This window comes from Onychostoma macrolepis, chromosome 11 (assembly GCF_012432095.1).
Source record: "Onychostoma macrolepis isolate SWU-2019 chromosome 11, ASM1243209v1, whole genome shotgun sequence".
NCBI lineage: Eukaryota > Metazoa > Chordata > Actinopteri > Cypriniformes > Cyprinidae > Onychostoma > Onychostoma macrolepis.
The window spans coordinates 22,994,230-23,012,796 of record NC_081165.1 but is presented as its reverse complement, the minus strand read 5'-3'; the positions used below and the strand labels follow the sequence as shown (position 1 = coordinate 23,012,796).

The 18,567-nt window shown below is 37.4% G+C and overlaps 1 protein-coding gene across 9 annotated transcripts in view; it reads left to right on the top strand.

The window, feature by feature from the left end:
* Window positions 1–10,157, top strand: part of nlgn1 (neuroligin 1) — a 235,215-nt gene extending 225,058 nt beyond the window's left edge. For 7 of the 9 annotated variants that reach the window (XM_058790654.1, XM_058790655.1, XM_058790652.1 and 4 more), the window contains 3 exons: window positions 1,091–1,303; window positions 4,522–5,311; window positions 6,021–10,157. In XM_058790654.1, the coding sequence (XP_058646637.1) occupies window positions 1,091–1,303; window positions 4,522–5,311; window positions 6,021–6,849 (1,832 nt within the window). In that variant the 3' untranslated portion in view covers window positions 6,850–10,157. The remainder of the gene's footprint in view (window positions 1–1,090; window positions 1,304–4,521; window positions 5,312–6,020) is intronic. The other 2 variants (XM_058790660.1, XM_058790658.1) reach the window with 1 other exon arrangement.
* The last annotated feature ends 8,410 nt before the right edge of the window (window positions 10,158–18,567 follow it).

The window sequence follows — 18,567 nt, the reverse complement described above, 5'->3', positions numbered from 1 at the left end:
CCCCCAGGATGTATATTCCCAGGATATGCTACTGTAGTCAAGTAGTTACTGACTAGTTTTCCATTAAAACGCACCACTGGGTTACTTCTGTGTAATCACAGTTTTTTTCACTGACACTTGTAATATATTGCCATAAACTTTGTCGTTAATTTGAGTGCCCCTTAAGTGGTAGTCAGGGGGTAAAACAACAGCTGCATGCTCCAGTGACTCTAGAGCTGCGGTTGGCTGACCAAACCAAAGAAGAGCAAAGCAAACTTTTTTTTTTTCTTTTTTTTTTTTTTCTTTTTTTTTAAAGCATGCAGGGTTAATATTGATTTATGTAGTTTAGAGTTAAGAACCACTGTTAACATAGAATAATAATGTTTCAAAACAAATTCTTCACGAGGCACGTAAGAGTCTTTACTCAACACTGATTTCAGTTTTTTTTGCTGTTAGCATGTTGCTAAGCTAACACCAAAATAAACTGACATGATTTGGAAGGTTTTACATGTAACAATGTTCTCTGTTTGTCATACTAATAGTGTTCCTCACATGAAGCACATATGTATCGCTACTGATTTTTTGAGTTTTCTAATCTTGTTTTGAATGTGTCCATCTCACTTTATACTCCATGGATTTTTTTCACTTGTCACAGGATTGCCTACTTTGCAAAGAATACATGTGATGCAGACTTAGAATTTGACCATGTAAAGTAATTCTTATAATGCCTTAATGCAGTCTACATAGCATGTTCTCTGTGTTTTGGAATAGTGCTGAAGAACTACTTAAACTGTATGTTTGGTTCATTTCATTTCATTTTTATTTATGAAATAAAAGGAGGAGAGGCCAGCCATGAGATCCAAGACATAAACAACTTTTAAAAACTTGTTTACATAAGCTCTCCTAAGGTGAACATCTATTTCATGGATGTTAAAAAAATGGAGGGAGGGAGGAGAATGTTTCCCCTCATTTCAGAAATTTGTCACTTTCTCTGATGTACTTTCATCTGCAGTTTGCTATTGAATATTTCAACAGCTTTCAATCTTTGTTAGGGTTTTAAAATTGGACTGCAATGCACAAACACTCATTTGATTCTTTCTTCTGTCTGCAGGTTTTTTGAGCACAGGAGACCAGGCAGCCAAGGGAAACTATGGACTTCTTGATCAAATCCAGGCCCTGCGCTGGACGAGTGAAAACATTGCTTTCTTTGGGGGTGACCCTTTACGCATTACTGTTTTTGGGTCTGGGGCCGGGGCCTCATGTGTCAACCTGCTGACTCTTTCCCATTATTCTGAAGGTAACCGTTGGAGCAATTCAACCAAAGGTACAATGCAGAGGTTTTAACTTTTGACAGTTTTTGTCTGCATGCTATAGCTGTTTGTGTTATGAGCCCATTTAGAAGTTCAGTCTCTGTGCTTTTTTTGTAGTTATCTGTATTTGCATTAAAAAAATCAGATTGCAATCTTAGTTTTGAAAAACCTGTGACATTTATTCAGAGTACTGCTGTACAGGCAGAGCTGGGTAGTAACTGATTACATATAATCTGGATTACGTAATGAGATTCCAAAATTTAAGTACTTGCAATTAGAGTAAGTTACATTTTAAAATACCGTAATCAGACTACAGTTACTTTTTTATTGATTACATGATTACGTATTATTCACACAATAGCAATAAATGATTCATTTGTTGATTCTCTCTAATTCCTCTTTTTTGTCTTTTAAATTTTCCTTTCTAAAATAGTCTACCGCTTATATACACTCAGAAAGTCCAGATTTGTGGACATTCACACAGAGATCAGTCATTAGTCAGGTGGCGACACAGCATTTGACCACTGGATTTACAAAAATCATTTCAGGTTTAAGAAGTGTTTCAATATTGCATCAACTACTGATGTACACATTTATTTTTATTTGAATTATCACTCAGTAGGTTATTTAACCATGTATTATTATGTATTATTGAAAGGCTTTTGTCTTTCAAACTCATTAAAATGCACAAATTCTCAATATTTCTTATTTGCAGACATTCTCAAACTTTTTGTCATCTGAACCTCTTTCACCGAATATATTTACTTTAAAGGGGTGGTCAATCAGCAATTCTGTAAAAGACAACATCTCCCTTTGCATTGAACTTTGAGCATCGTAACTTAGCAGAGGCTGTTTATGCTCAAACAGCAACATTACACACTAACCAAAGTTAAAAAAGTGAAATCATAATCAATGACCCCCTTAAGTACCCCTGAGATTTTAAAATAAATATTTTAATAATTAAGTATCACATTTGCATGTTCACGGTTGGTTAATGGTCATATGGCGTGCAGGTAAATAAAAAATATTTATTCTTTTTTAGTAAGTGAATTATTTTGATTGTTATTTAAAACGATTTATTTTAATTTTATATTTTTATGATTCAATTACTTGTTTGCCTTTCATTAAACTCACAAACCCCCTGCAGTTTCTTTACGAACACCAGTTTGGGAAAGCTTGGCATAATATAATGTTTAATGCACTTCATGTTGTTAATTACAATAAAAGGAATATATTTTCTCACTCTTTGTATTTTTACATCATTATGGTACAAGATTATCCTCTTTAAATCAATGGGATAAACGAGTTAGGTCAAAAGTAATCTAAAAGTAATCAAAAAGTAATCTGATTATATTACCTAAAATGTGTAATGTAATGGATTACATTACTGACTACAATTTTTGTCATGTAATTTGTAATCGTAACGGATTGTAAGTAATCTACCCAGCTCTGTGTACAGGTTAGAAAAAAATGGGTTTAATGATTATTTTTAATTAGGTTTTTACGTTTTTTTACCGTTTGAATTAGATATTTTGAATCTTATTGTTTCAATTTAAAAAAATAATAATAATCCATCCTCTAAATGAATAATAATAATATAAAATAATTGTATTGCCCAGACCTAATGATTACACTCTTAACAACCACTAGGGGTCTGCAGACCTGTTGTTAAAAAGCACTGCCTTATACCCTATACCCTATAAATTAGTTCAAAAGAATGCTTAGTTTCACAGAGCTTAAGTGTGTAATACAAAAATCCTCAAACCAACAACGTTGCCAAGAAAGTTGCTTCATCGGTCCTGCATTTGCCAAGCTCATTTTTCACCATGCTTTAAGCTGCTAACTCACTCCGTTTGACCTGATATCACTTGTTTATGGAAATTAAATCTCCCTAGGTCGTTTCATGTTCCCATCTTTATTTAGTTGAGTCCATACACATCACCAGGCACACCATGAGCACACTGTCCAAATACAGCATTCACCTTCCACTGCCACAAAAAGGGTAAATACATTAATTCCATTTTGAGTCTCTCCGCTTGGAAGATTGCTTTGTGAAGAGGTCTCCTGGCACAGACCTGCTTTAAGGTTGTCACTATCATTCAAATGAACCCAGAGACACCTTTGGAAGAGACCGTGCACTGCTTAATCTGGAATAATTTTCATATATTTCAGATGTTTTCCTTTTTCTTTTTAATTTCAGCAGTACATTCTTCATTCTCAAATATATTCGTCTGTTCATACAAAATTGTCACCGTTTTGTTGAATTGCAAACTGAAACATCCCCTTATTTCCATTTCATTTCCATGTGTGTTTTTATAGTTTTTTTGTCTCCTTTAGTGAGAACATGTTTTACTCATAACTGCACTGCTAAGACTGAGATCCCAGGGGTTGTCATGGTAACAGAGTAACTCAATTTTCTTGCTCTTTCTATCTGTCTTTCTCCTCTCTCTCTCTCTCTCTCTCTCTCTCACTCTCTCTCTCTCTCTCTCTCGCATCACACACACACACACACACTTTCTGTCCTGCTCACTCACTTGCTTTTTTGTCTTGATGTTTGTGCATGATATCTGCTTCTCTTCAATGGTGTGGGTCAATTTTCTTGACGTCTATAAAGCAGTGAAAGGGGTTTACAGAGTGCAAACAGATAATTACTGTTAATGCGGTATAATTAAATTCAAGAAATAGATTAAAAGTCATATTTTCCCCCCTAAAATTACATGAACAACTGAAATGTTGATCAGCTCTGTGTAAAATTCAGGTTCATCAGCATTTGTATGTTGACTTGCATGCCCTCTTTTCCCAAACCATTTAAGATTTGCATAAAAACAGCTAAACCGATATGTGTTAATTTGCTCCAACTTGCGTACTGAGGGAGCACTATCTGTGTAAATAGCCTACGGTGGGGTCCAAAAGTCTGAGCGCACATTAAAAATCTGCCATTTTTCCTATTTAAAACTGAATTTTAAACAAACGTTTAGGATTTTCAGAAGCAAAGCGTGGTGTTTTTTAAGACATTTTGTTATTTCAGTTTAATATTATATTAAATTTTGAATTTTTTGGCCATGTAAAATTCTATTAATTTTTTCACAAAGTTCACAACAATTATGCTCCTAATATAACTTGTAATCGGTCGCTACCAAGCAGCCAGTTGCTACTGGTCTCAGACATTTGGGCCGTGCTGCAGCATGTTGCGTGTTCTCTTGCGTGATTCTGTCTTGTTTTTCTTATACAGGTCTTTTCCAAAGGGCCATAGCCCAAAGTGGCACAGCCTTGTCCAGCTGGGCTGTCAGCTTTCAACCGGCCAAGTATGCCCGCATGCTGGCCAAAAAGGTGGGGTGCAACCTCAAAGATACAGTGGACATGGTGGAGTGCCTACAGAAAAAACACTACAAAGAACTAGTGGAGCAGGACATTCAGCCTGCTCGTTACCACATCGCCTTTGGACCTGTCATTGATGGTGATGTCATCCCCGATGACCCTCAGATCCTCATGGAGCAAGGGGAGTTCCTCAACTATGATATCATGCTGGGCGTCAACCAAGGCGAGGGGCTAAAGTTTGTGGAACTCATTGTAGACAACGAGAATGGAGTTCAAGCCAACGATTTTGACTACGCCGTGTCAAGTTTTGTGGATGATTTATACGGTTACCCCGAGGGGAAAGACATCCTGCGGGAGACCATTAAGTTTATGTACACTGACTGGGCTGACCGCCACAACCCAGAGACCAGAAGAAAGACCCTGCTGGCACTCTTCACAGATCATCAGTGGGTGGCACCAGCGGTGGCAACAGCAGACCTTCACTCCAGTTTTGGCTCGCCTACTTATTTCTACGCTTTTTACCATCACTGCCAGACGGAACAGGTGCCACCCTGGGCTGATGCGGCACATGGCGATGAGATCCCATATGTGTTCGGGCTGCCCATGATTGGTCCAACTGAGCTTTTCCCCTGCAACTTCTCCAAAAATGATGTGATGCTTAGTGCAGTGGTAATGACCTACTGGACCAACTTTGCCAAGACCGGGTAAGTCTCTAGGCAACAGGGCATCGTTTCTAATCAGTTAAGTCTTGAGACAAACAATATGGCCATTAATTAGGATTCAGAAGTGATTTTGAATATGATTTTCTTTTGTTGTAAGACCACCAACACCGCAACCATCTTATAATTTGAGAATTCAATTTGCTATTGATTATCGTACAATACCCATTTGTTGCCAGGAAACACTGCTATGGGGTTCCTAAGGTTTAATCAATGCTTAATTGTTTGTTAATGCATTCTCACTCGCAAATACTTGTTAAGATTCCCAAGGTTATGCTACATTAAATTTACGCAACTGCTTTTTATGCAACAGCAATTTGGTTTGCTTCAATTTAGGTGTAATTCAGTGAATAAAGTAATGCTGATGATCACTTAAGAGTGAGTTTAGTGTTTATATGACATTACTGCCTAGACTTGTAATCATCTCATGGGAGGACAACAAATCAATTTGTGTGCAAATGTGTAATTTCTTCTCAGACTAATTCTCGTTCATTTTAAAAGCAGGTGCAGTTGTCAGGAGACCCTAATGAGCGCTGAGAGAATATTAGGGGTCTCTGAGCACTCCCCTAAGACTTGTCTGTAATGGGTTGTGTGATATTTGTCTTATTGAGTGCTAAGTTTTGGAGTGCCCATGTGCAATCCTAGAAATTGTCTTTTGTGTAAAAAGTAATGAAATCTTCCTATTTCCTTTCAGTGACCCCAACCAGCCAGTTCCACAGGACACCAAGTTCATCCACACCAAGCCTAACCGTTTTGAGGAGGTGGCCTGGACACGTTACAACCAAAAGGACCAGCTATACTTGCACATCGGCTTGAAGCCCCGTGTCAAGGAACATTATCGCGCCAATAAGGTCAACTTGTGGCTGGAGCTGGTGCCTCATCTCCACAGTCTCAACGAGGTCACCCAGATCATTTCCACCACCACTAAGCTGCCACCACCCGAGGTCACTCCCCGTACACCAAAGAAGATCCCAGTCAACACCAAGAGGCCCTACCCTACACCGTTTCCCACTGAAACACAGGAAAGCCACAACCAGAACCAACCCTTCCTAGAGAACCAACGGGACTATTCCACCGAACTGAGCGTCACCATCGCCGTCGGTGCCTCGTTGCTCTTCCTCAACATATTGGCGTTCGCCGCACTCTACTACAAGAAGGATAAGCGAAGGCACGAGGTCCACAGGCGTTGTAGCCCACAGAGGACCACAGCCAACGAGCTGCCCCATACACAAGAGGAGGAGATCATGTCTCTACAAATGAAACACAGCGACTTGGAGCGGGAGTGCCGGGAGGCCATGCACCCTCACGAGGTGGTCCTGAGAACTGCCTGCCCACCTGATTACACGCTCGCCATGCGCCGTTCACCGGACGACATCCCTCTCATGAGCCCGAACACCATCACTATGATACCCAACAGCATTCCAGGCCTCACCTCCTTACACCCCTTCAACAGTTACTCCAGTGGACAGAATAACACCCTGCCCCATCCACACCCTCATTCACACTCCACCACTAGAGTATAGCCACACACACATGTTCTCACACACAAACACGGACATACACACACACACATACACTCCCACAGATGTGGAGTACAGGTGTGATGACGAACAGAGGTTATGGCACTGGGGTGAGAAATATCTTTACTCCCGGTGCTCAGAGGAACAGGAAATAACAATGCTGGTTTTTGTTCCTCGAGAGCAAAACTATCGTTTTCTATTAAAGCGAAAAACAAAAAGACAAAAAAAAACAAAAATAAATATTTCTGATGTAATGAAAAACCGGAGATGATTTTTTACCCTTATATTGTGACAAAACCAGGACCATTTCCTGGGGACAACTATCAGTCTAGGATTCTTTGAGGAATGGTTTGATTCGGTTACCCGGAGAGGAAACGACGGAAGCACAGAAGAGATGACGTGTGGGAGGCCCTTTGTAAACAAAAGGAAACATATTGTTTTCCCGGGGCGCTGGATTGTAGATTACTCTCTTCAGAGCAGATGGGAGATGCTGCTTACCCAATTTAGGCACGTGTTCTCCTTCTGGTGGAGAATGTGGAATACTACGGGAAAAAGGCGAGAATGAGAAATCCTCAAGAATATGCACAATAGAGACATTCACTGAATGTCTTTTGAATTCTTTTTGTCAATTTATTTTTGGGGGAACAATTTTATTGTATAGGACGTATTTACATATCTAGATATGTACACAAAGCACCCATGCTCTTTAAGCCCTGGCTGGGGCCGTTGATACTGAGGAATCTGCCTCAAGAGCGTAGCGGGGAATTTATTGGCTTCCTGGCAGATACAGCTTCATCACACAAGTGCTGTCTATACTGAAACTGGTGGACTCAAAGGAAGGCTGGATATTTTTAGCACGATGCGCATGACAATTTATCTGCTTGGTGGCTGTTCTGCTGATTAAGTCATTATTTAAAAAAAAAAAAAAAAAAAGTCATTTTCCTCCCCATTTGGATTTAAGGAAATACTGCTCTGATTGGCTCACGGGAGGAATTGGAATATGCTGACCAGGGCGGACATGATGGGTTCTGAAGACAGTGATGGGAAGGGGTGGGTATACGCTAACTAGATTGCGTTCACAAATAGCTTGACTGAACCTGGTTATAAGGACTAGTTTTGTACATGTGTGTTGGTAAAACTTTTTAATAGTGGTGAATCACTTGTTGTTTGAGTTCCCATGTGTGGGACATTAATGTACTTTTTGATTTGCTCATTGGTCTCAGTTATAATACATTCCTTTATTATTTTTAAGTTCATTTTCACCTCTTGCTAATAGTCAAACCACCCTACCTTAGAAAATTTCTTATCTGTAATGTTTGATTCTCATTTCTTTGTTTTCGGTATTTTATGAGGCAGTCCCCCACGCAGCTTTGAACAACCAGTGACCAATGCAGTACGACTTTGAGACTTGCGTTGGTATCCTCTCATCCAGAACTTTCTGTGATTCTCCTGAACGATCATCACGAATGAATCCCACACTGGAGACAGGAGGGCCCCTGATGAAAGAGTGTATTAAGGGGGCTTCTGATGTTACGAAGCCCTTGATCATACCGCTTAAAGCTAGCTATAGAAAGAAAGGATACAGAGAGACCTATGGAGAAAGTGAAAAGGAAACTTTTGTCATTTCTTACCCAGAGATAAGTGCAAGTCAGTAGCCTCAGTGCTAAAAGCCAGTTTCACCTGCAAATCTCTCAGTAATTGCTAGTTTTATCCATCCTTGATTATTTTACTTTTCTCAAAGCCTTGTTACAGAGCATTCTACAGTACATACTAATGATCGACACCAGTGAATCCCAGGCTAAAGACAGGAGGACCCCTGATGAGACAGGCCTTCTGATCTTAAGAGGCCATTGAAGCTAGCTAGAGAAAGAGAATCGAGAAACAAGATTAATTGATTTTCTCAGAGCCTTGTTGCATTACATACCACATGCTAAAAAGTCCTGGGATGCTAACCCGTTGTTCCTTTTTTGTGGATAGTCACTTCAGGGTGTCAGTTCCTGTGGTGACAATTTAGATTTCTTGTGAATCCTTTTTTTTAATCCTGGGAAATTTGATTGAGCGCAAACATCAGTGAAAGCTAAACTTCTACATAAATATCTACATTTCTTTTTCCCCCAGCATGTAACGTATGATTATAGAATAACAGCAATAGATTGGTGATTTGGTTCTCCCAGATCAGAGGTCCTCATATTTGCTTTTGTGCAAACTCTCTTGGTCAACAACCCCAAGCTAATGCTGTTTCCTAACCAGACATGATAAAGTAAAAGCTATTTTTTTCTTTACTGTAGTATTGAATTTGTCCTAGCCAGGTTATTTTGACATTCATTTCCAAAATCCTGCTCCATGTAGCTAGATATTAAACATCAAATATGTTTGATTGGCTGCGTTCGCACAAAATTACTTTTAGGATATTGAGTGAGAGACATTAGAAGCCATTTTACTAGCAGTACAGCCTTTCACATCTCAAGGTGATTAATTAATAGTTGGTGTGAAAAAACACTGAGGTCAAGCACAGGCTTTTGGGAGTGAATGCTTGAGCCCTGGTGAATAGCTAGTGGCAAAGAACTAATGAGGGACGAGGGAAGCCATGGAAGGGAACAAGATTGAAAGAATCGTGCTACTCTTCTCCAGATCAGCCAACTTGTGACACACATTGTTCCCAACAACATGTTCCTGTTCAGAACACAGTCTCCTGTGGGCTTTTCCTCTCTGCTCTGCCTTCACCTGTGACAACTCTGCACAGTACAAACAGGCCAGGGAGAGCGTCACTTCTCTGTATGCCAGTCCCCATCTGCAGGTATGCATATGCAAAGTCAGCCTGCCCATGTGTCCCCCTGCAAAGGAGGCTCCTTTGAACGATATTAAAATTTAATGAACCGTACACCAGTGGGGCGCTCAGAGGATTCATCTTGTGCATGCACATGTTCCAAGGAGAGAGATGGGATTCATCTGTAATTGCAAAGATCTCCACAGCTCAGTATGTTTCTTCACACATATGCACATACACTCGCATACACACATGCCAGGACAAGCCTTGTAACTGAATGTAATGCAAGACTGAGGGCCATTTTCTTACAAACAGCAACCAAATTTCATTGTGTTTATTTTCTACTGGCTGACCTTGAAAGAAGATCAAAATGGCTGTTGAGAGCTACAGAGGGTTGTTGTGATGTAGATTATTTGTCATTTTGTCTTTCTTTCTGGTTAAATAGGATTTAATCTTCTGGAGCACAATAAATGATTTTATCAAGCTCAACTTACATCGGTCTTTCTTTGCCAAAAGGGTTTTTATGATATCCAGACTTTTGCCACTCGACATGTCGACACATCTTGGGTTAATTCACAAAAGTGTGAACGTGTAACAAACCTCCAGTACTCCAGGGGGCGATAGTTACAGTCAGATGTCTCTGTTATTAAACCAAGTGTTGTATTATTCATGTAATTGTTATAAACAAACTAACTTGCTTAGTGATATTCTCATTAAACAGTTGCTCTGCCATGACAGTAGGAGACCTGAAGGAGAAATCTTTAAAATTTATGCCAACATCCATTTTTTAACTAAACATCTATGTTCACATGCTTGCATGGCATACAGCGACATTTATTTGCACACACTGTCTACTTTGTTTTAACACTTGACTTGCTAAAAAAATACATAAACTGTGCAAGCATACCAAATAAATTTTGCTGAAAGCAGTTTAAAGGGGTCGTGAACTGCATCTATTTATTATTTTATAATGTTCTCTGAGGTTTGCTTATGTTAGTGTGATTTCACATCAAAAAATATTTAGCTCACCTCTCAAAAGAATAAATCAAAGATATGTGAACAAAATACACGTTTTGGCCATTTGCAATCCATAAAGCACCTGCTACAATATTTCCATCACTAAAAACAGTGGGACATACTAATATGTTTAATGTGAAAAACACTTAAAGGGCCTTAAAACAGTGATTTTAAAAGATCAAATTCAATATACACCTTATTGATGGTACATACTTAATATAGGCAAGCAGATGAGCCCAGAATATGAAGGCAATGCGCTAAATGGTTTACTGAATTTGGCCTTTTAATAGCAATGCCTTACTACATATATTAGTATTTCATAAAAATAACTTGCGTTCAGTGGCGGAAGGCTGTGTTTTGCCCTCCAGGTGGGTGCATCCTGCAGGGGTGTGACGTCACATGAAAACTATGAATAGGCGGGCACGTTCAGGACTCGCAAGTAAACACCCACTGCTATGATTGGTTTTGCTTATTAAAATAACAGATGGATGCTGCTGTGACTAACAGAACCCATTATAATTTTGTGGATGGACAGTCCACTACATGGACAGAACAAATCCCCAACAGTAAACTATTTTTCACAACTTACACTACACAGTGTCTGGTAATCTTGTAATGACATCTATAAGGTTCTGTTGATGGAGCAATCCTGTGTTTGCATCTCTCGAGTATTTCTTCTCCAACTACAAGCGCATATCAGTGGTGCGGCTAAAGAGGCAGTGATGTAGAAGTAGGCGTTGATCTTCTCCTGCAGAGACGGGCTTTCGCTGGAGTATTATGTCGTTAGGTAGTCGTGGCCTAATGGTTAGGGAGTCAGGCTTGTAACCTGAAGGTTGCTGGTTTGATTCTCGCGCCGGCAGGAATTGAAGGTGGGATTGTGAATGAACAGCACTCTCTCCACCTTCGATACCATGACTAAGGTGCCCTTGAGCAAGGCACCGAACCCCTAATTGCTCCCCGGGCGCTGGAGCAAGGCTGCCCACTGCTCCGTGCGTGTGCGTGTGCGCGTGCGCACTTGTTCACTACTCACTGCTGTGTGTGTGCACTTGGATGGGTTAAATGCAGAGCACCATTTCGAGTATGGGTCACTATACTTGACAATACGTCACGACTTAACTTAATAAAGTGGCACATTCCTAAAGGAGTTTTTTTTCTGAGCTTGGTTTCAGTAACATCTGTCTTTAAAATAATGAGACGGTTTTGAGTTTTGAAACTTACAAGATGTTTTTTTGTTTGTTTTTTATAGTACATTGAGCTGTTATATGTCAAAAGATTAAGGGAAATTTAATTTCTCAGTTCATGACCCATTTAAACTGATAAACTCACCATCTTGCGGGTTTCAATCTGACATACTTTACTAATAGCATTGTTACTGGTGCCAATAACACTGAGTTTTATGAATAAGGAGCAATAAATGATGAGCCTAATTTGTATAGAAAAGAGGCGTGTTTGTGTGCAACCAAAGGAAAATGACAATTTAAACATGGTGCAGCATTATTCCAGCACATTTATTGTATCGCCTGGATTGTGAGTGTTATTAGTGAATAAAACACAGGTTGTTGAACTGAAAAACCATGCCTGAATGTGGCAGAGCCCACTACAGAGCTGTAACACTGGAACAGTGACCCTGTATAGTTAATGTAGCCTAAAACATTAATAACGGTCAACAGTCCTTGTTACTTTAGAAATCTTGAATTGATCTCTTTTATTCTGTTTGACTGTAAGTTGGTTTGGGAATTCAGGACACCATATCAAGCTGTTCATTTCTTCATTTCCATGTTTGATGTTCAGATCTCTGGTGTAAAAGATAGGATGTCTTTTTCTCATTAGCAATTGTGTGATCCTGAAATGCAGTTGTTCCATGCTGAAAATTAAAGGCACTATCAGGACATCCAAACCGCGAAACTTTCATGGTCTAATGAGTGAGAATATATGGTCGTTTGAATATTTTTTATGGAAAAGGGTTATTTAAATGACTGTATATAAGCCTTTCTTTGGGTAGCATGGGGTCTTGAGATTTTCTTTTCTAGTTTCATTCAAGTTTTATATAACCTTCTAAAAGTTACTCAGTTCAGAATTAAAAGATACACTCTTTCAGAATTTTAATTATATATGTATGTATGTGTGTGTATATATGAAGAGTTCATTTGCAAAAACAGATAACTCGTTTTTAACAATTTTCAAAAATCATGTTTTTTCATTGTGCATTCCAGTTAATCTGTCAAACTGTAGTTGGGTTATTTTGATTAGGTAAAAAAAAAAAAAAAAAAATACAGCTAACTAACACAATAAAACATGATTTTTTAAAATCTTTTTGCAAATAAACTCTTCATATATTATCTGAGAAACTATCCCTATACTTTTAAGAGTACCATGAGATCAACCTAGACATTAATGTTGAGCATCTTAATGAATTTGATAACTGAATGAGATTTGTAGCCTTGATAATTGAAGTTTAAAGAGAAATTTGGTACATTCTGAATAAAAGGTTGAACTGATTTGCCTTTCGTTTTTATGGTTAGTTTATGCAGTGCTGCATCAATCCACCAATCAACAGATCTGACAATTTCAACTACACTGATTAGAGACTCTTCCAGAGACATTTTTACATTCGTAAAATTCTCTCGGGTTAGCAGATATAAAATTTTAATTATTAGCAGACGATAGCCTTGAAAATGACTGACCGCTCTGGAAATTTGAAGTATGATTAAGACAGGAATAAGTTCATCAAGCCACAAACGACTCAAACTGGAAGGACACTCATAGAACCTATAGTGTCATTTCAAGCCTTGTTCGACAGCACTTTGCCATTTCCCATTATGATGTACTTTTCAAACATCAAACAGTTTACCTCTGATGACCGTTTTCATTTCCTCGATCTGTCTGATCAGCCGTTTCTAAAATTTTCTCTGTCTCCAAGTGTTTATGACCTTTGATAATCACAGTGTATTTAAACAAGGTTGTCTGGACGACTCTTTTCTGATTAACACATCATCACGTTGTTTTGTGAGGGTATAATTACAAATGTTCAGTGGAGGATGTTGAGTATTCCAATCCTGGTATGTTGCACATCTTCAACTGATTGGCAAATTGAAGTACTTCTTGTAAGCCTTTCTAAAACAAAAACCCAAAAGGTTAACCAAAGTTTCTGTGCCTCTCTCTCACACACAAAAGGTTTAGCTGTGGAAGACGTGTTTAACTGAGCTAGCAGTGTTGTTATTGGAGGTCAAAAATGATTTTGCTCTATTTCTGGTTTGTTCTGCAACAGTTTTCTGAATAAGACTGATCCCGTTTAAAGTATTAATTAATTACTGAAAGGCCCTTGTCGGCTGTTTTTGTGTGTTTGGACCATCAAGAGCATTTCTCATTCCAATAATAAATATGACCATATTTTTAACTTCCTCTTCTGTGTTCATCTAGTCTTTGATTACAGGACCTTGATGAAATGTCACTCCAAACCAGAAAATGTGGTCATTTTGTTTCAGAGTGACACTTTTCATTTGGTTTGGAACTCAGAAAACAAACAAAAAAAGATACATCATTTAATTAAATTAGCTCATAAGATGAAATTCAACTTCTCTGTAAAGTGACTTCTTAATTAACTTAAATTGCAGTAGTGGAGAAAATTCCATTTGTATGTAAAATATAAAAGGTTACACTTTATATATAGGGACCAATTCTCGCTATTAACTAGTTGCTTATTAGCATGCCTATTATGAACATTTTGCCATTACTAACAACTACATTACTAACTATTAATAAGCGGCAAATTAGTTTATTAAATGGAGCCTCTTCCATCCAAGTTTCATAAGTTTGCAAATAAATCATTGTCTTTCATGTCCGTGGTGAGTAGACCACAAGCATAAATAACTAAACTAAAAGGACATGCTTGTTACCCATAATAAGTAGTATGAGTGGTGAATTATAGAGTACAATAGTATCTCTGGCTTTGAGTAGAGAATGCCAACCAAGTGCTTCTGAATCATTCGTTAGAGCCTCTGTTCTTCTGCAGTTTGTTAAATTTAATTAGAATTTACATGCTAGCTATAATCTCCAGCAGAATTGCTTTGAATCCCAAGGTAAGGAAATTAAAGCAAAGAGCAAATTATTATTTTTTTTTTCCTGGTGAAGTACAGGTATTTCTTTTCATCTACAATTGCTTAAGAACACAAGCATGACATCTCTCAGTGATCAAAGAGAGCTCTTGAGGTGTATGATAACATGAGCATTGACGGTTGTGACGTCTTCACATTACTTCCTTTGGCAGAACACTAAAAACTGTTGGTGAGATGAAAGAAACAGCACAGTTGGCAAAAATGCCCATGTATGTGCAGTTTGTATTTATTTATTATTATTATTATTTTAAATCTGGTATTTAAATGATTATAAGTTCATAATACAGTGCATGCTTAAAGGTTGAATTTCATAGTGTGAAAACACTGAGGTTAAACCGGTGCATAATTTCTTGTATAACGTATAGAAAGTGTTTTAACATTATATTAAAATATATATAGGAGTTGTTTAATGCTGTAATTATTTCACACCCTTTTGTCAGTGCAAAACCATATGCTTGCTTGCCAGCATTTATTTATTTAGAATTGTTTTTTTTTTAAATAAAAAAGACACATTCTTGCTTTGTTTATTTACAAAATGTTTTGTCAGGTTGAAATATGCTTCATGTGGTCATATCTCCATATATTAGCAGTATATCATTAACCAAGGGCCCAGGGCCCACAAGGGGGCCTCAGCAAACTTCCAAGGGGACTGCAGGATGATTTAAAAATGTTTACAGTAAAATAATAAATTATTACCAATGTATTAAAATAATCCAAATCAAAATTTAAATCCTAATTTCCATTTTTAAATTATTATTTAAAAAAATCAGTGAATAAACTACCTTAGGTTAGAAAAAGGAATTAAAAAAGTAACATCTTAAAGTTACAACATGAGCTCACGCAGGCTGTCAAGCTCAAAAAGAACAAAAAACCCTATAAAACCATAATTAAAAGTATTACGACTCGCCATTTTATCCAAGTCTTCCAAAGTCAATGTGTGTGTGTGTGTGTGTGTGTGTGTGTGTCAAAAATCTGAAAAATGTTCTTCTCCAGTTCTCATTTCAAATATAACATGCAGAAAAAAATGTAACACCTGGGTTTGGACTGACATGAAGGTGCAAATAATGCCATTTTTGGCTGAACTGTTCCTTTAAAGACAGTTCGATCAGCTGTACTGACTTAACATTTCCTCAAATGTACAGCATTTCTCTCCAGTGTGTTCCTGTTTCATACTAGGCCAAGATCCACCTGTCAAGTCTTAATACTACTCCCAAATGTGTCAGATTGCCTATAGGAATCTGACAGCAGCATAGTATAATTATTAATTTAATAATTTACCCACTTTAACAGTAACTGTATTACATGGCTGGAACCATAGCTAATCAGCTGGATGTGTCTACCTCTGGCACTTCCTGTCTTCAGTGCTGTAATTTGAGAGGAGCAGGTGATTGGACAGCCCATCAGATATTCAGATAAAGGATGTCATCTTGTCGCCTGGAGTTTGGGGCCTGCAAGGGTCTGTGTTATCAGGTAAAATCCACCCTCACCCTTCTCCTCCCCTGCAGCACAGTATTACTTCTGATCTGTTTTGTTCTGTGCTGCACTATATGATGGACTGCTTCCATCAGGATGTGTTTCCAAATTGAAATGTCTCATTTTTTTCCCATGCATTTTTCATTCTCTTTGTTGCTCAGGTGTCTCTTTCCATCTCAAATATATATATATTTTTTCATTGCGAAGCACAGATAAGCTATTATATACTTAAATATAACTGATATTAAAGTCTAAATAAATTAAAATAACACTCAATAAATCATTTTAAATTATATAAGTTAATGTACAGCATCATATGGAAGCTTGTTTCCCTCGCATGATAAGACAGGTATTGGGACTTCTAAAATATATCTCACAATCCAGACTTTTTTTTTTCTTCTCACAATTGTAATTTTATCACACAGTTTAGGATTTCCCCCCCTCTCTCTCAAAATTGCAGGTTTATTGCAAGTTATAAATGCGTAATTCTAATATATTCAGAATATTCGGAATTCAGAGTAAAAAAAAAAAAAAAAAGGTAACTGTGAGTTTATATGTGATCTTGGACCACAAAATCAGGTATAAGTAGCATGGGTATATTGGTAGCAATAACCAACAATACATTGTATGAGTCAAAATTTAAAAAAAAAATCATAGGATATTAAGTAAAAATCATGTCCCATGAAGCTATTTTTGTAAATTTCCTACATTCCATTCCTACAAATATATCAAAACTAAATTTTTGTTTAGTAATATATGTTGCTAATGACTTGATTTGGACAACTAAATATCTCTTTTTAATTTTTTTTTTGGTTGCACCCTCAGATTCCAGATTTATAAATAGTATCTCTGCCAAATATTGTCCTATCCTAACAAACCATACATCAATGGATTTTTTACATCTTTATGACTGATTTTGTGGTCCAGGGTCACATATCTCACAATTTTTGAGATTTTCTTTTCTTCTCCAATTTGCGAGATTATATTCCACAATTGCAAAATTTGAATTTACATCTCATAATTCAAACTTTTTTCTCACAATTCTGACTTTACATCTCACAGTTTTTACCTTCTTTTTTTTTTACACAATTCTTTTTCTTTTTTTTCTTTCTTTCTTTCTTTTTTGGTGGAAAATAAGACTAATAATAAGGCTACTGTCATATCTAATGCTCCCCTCAATAACAAATTAATAAGTTAATTTATGCATCACAATATTATAATGTACAGTATGAAAAGGATTACACACTGAAAAAAATGATAAAAAATTTTTAAGGTAAGTGGTTGCAAAGAATTTATTTTAGCTACATTTAAAAAAAAATATGTTGAAAGTTAGTCAACTAAATTTGTTTATTTAAATGTAAATAGTTTTAATAAATAAATTTTGTAAATTCAATGATTTTTTCCCCCCCTTTTTTTCAGTGCAGTACAATTAACAATGTTATTAAATTATATTTGTTTAAAGAAGTGAGCATTGGATAATAGCAAAGGTAATCTATATATATATATATATATCTATATAAGACAAAAACGAGATTATGATACACTGAAACAAATCACTAATATCTCCTGGTTTCTTAAGTCTGCAGCCCATCAGTTTCAAGAAGGTGTAACAGGTCTTTTTTTATTTGTCTCGTTTGTCTTGGATTGTGGCGTTCCTTCATAGGACACCAAAAGAAGAAGAAGAAGAAGCTGCTCTCCGGATAATAAAATACGTAATGGTCTATCCAGGTCAATGTGTCAGCCTAGAGACTCCACTAGAAGACTCATTGTTTTCCATTAAACAGGGTAACAAGACAAGCTCTATCCTTCACTATAAATTTAATCACGGATGCCATCCGTTACGGCTCTTCCTTGGAGCAGGAATGCTGAGGACATCCTATCTGCAATCTTTCTGAAAGACGTTTCAAGACCGAAGGCTGAAAGATCAGGTATCAGCGAGGGGATAAGAGATGATTTACACTTGACTGGGGCAATACATTTATTGAGGTTAGCCTGTGCTTTTGGAGGAAGGCGATATTTATTGCCAGCATATGGCACCAGCAAATTTCTTTGACAAAGGGGTAGAGAAAAGTGAATGGTGTAATGGAAAACAGAAGCAATGGTAGCTTCATGTTAACGTGTGTAAAGGGGGATTTCTTGGCCTATAATGCACACTTTACTTTGGATAAACTTGTATGGCCATAGACTTTACAGCAATTTTATGGTGTCTATTTTAAAAATGATATTACATGTCATTTAAGTTAATTTATTGCAAAGAGCTTCATTCGATACTTGCACTCAGTAAGTGCATGTAGTTCAGTAGTACTCCTGTTCAATAGTTTATAAACACTTCAACTTTTACAGCTTCAC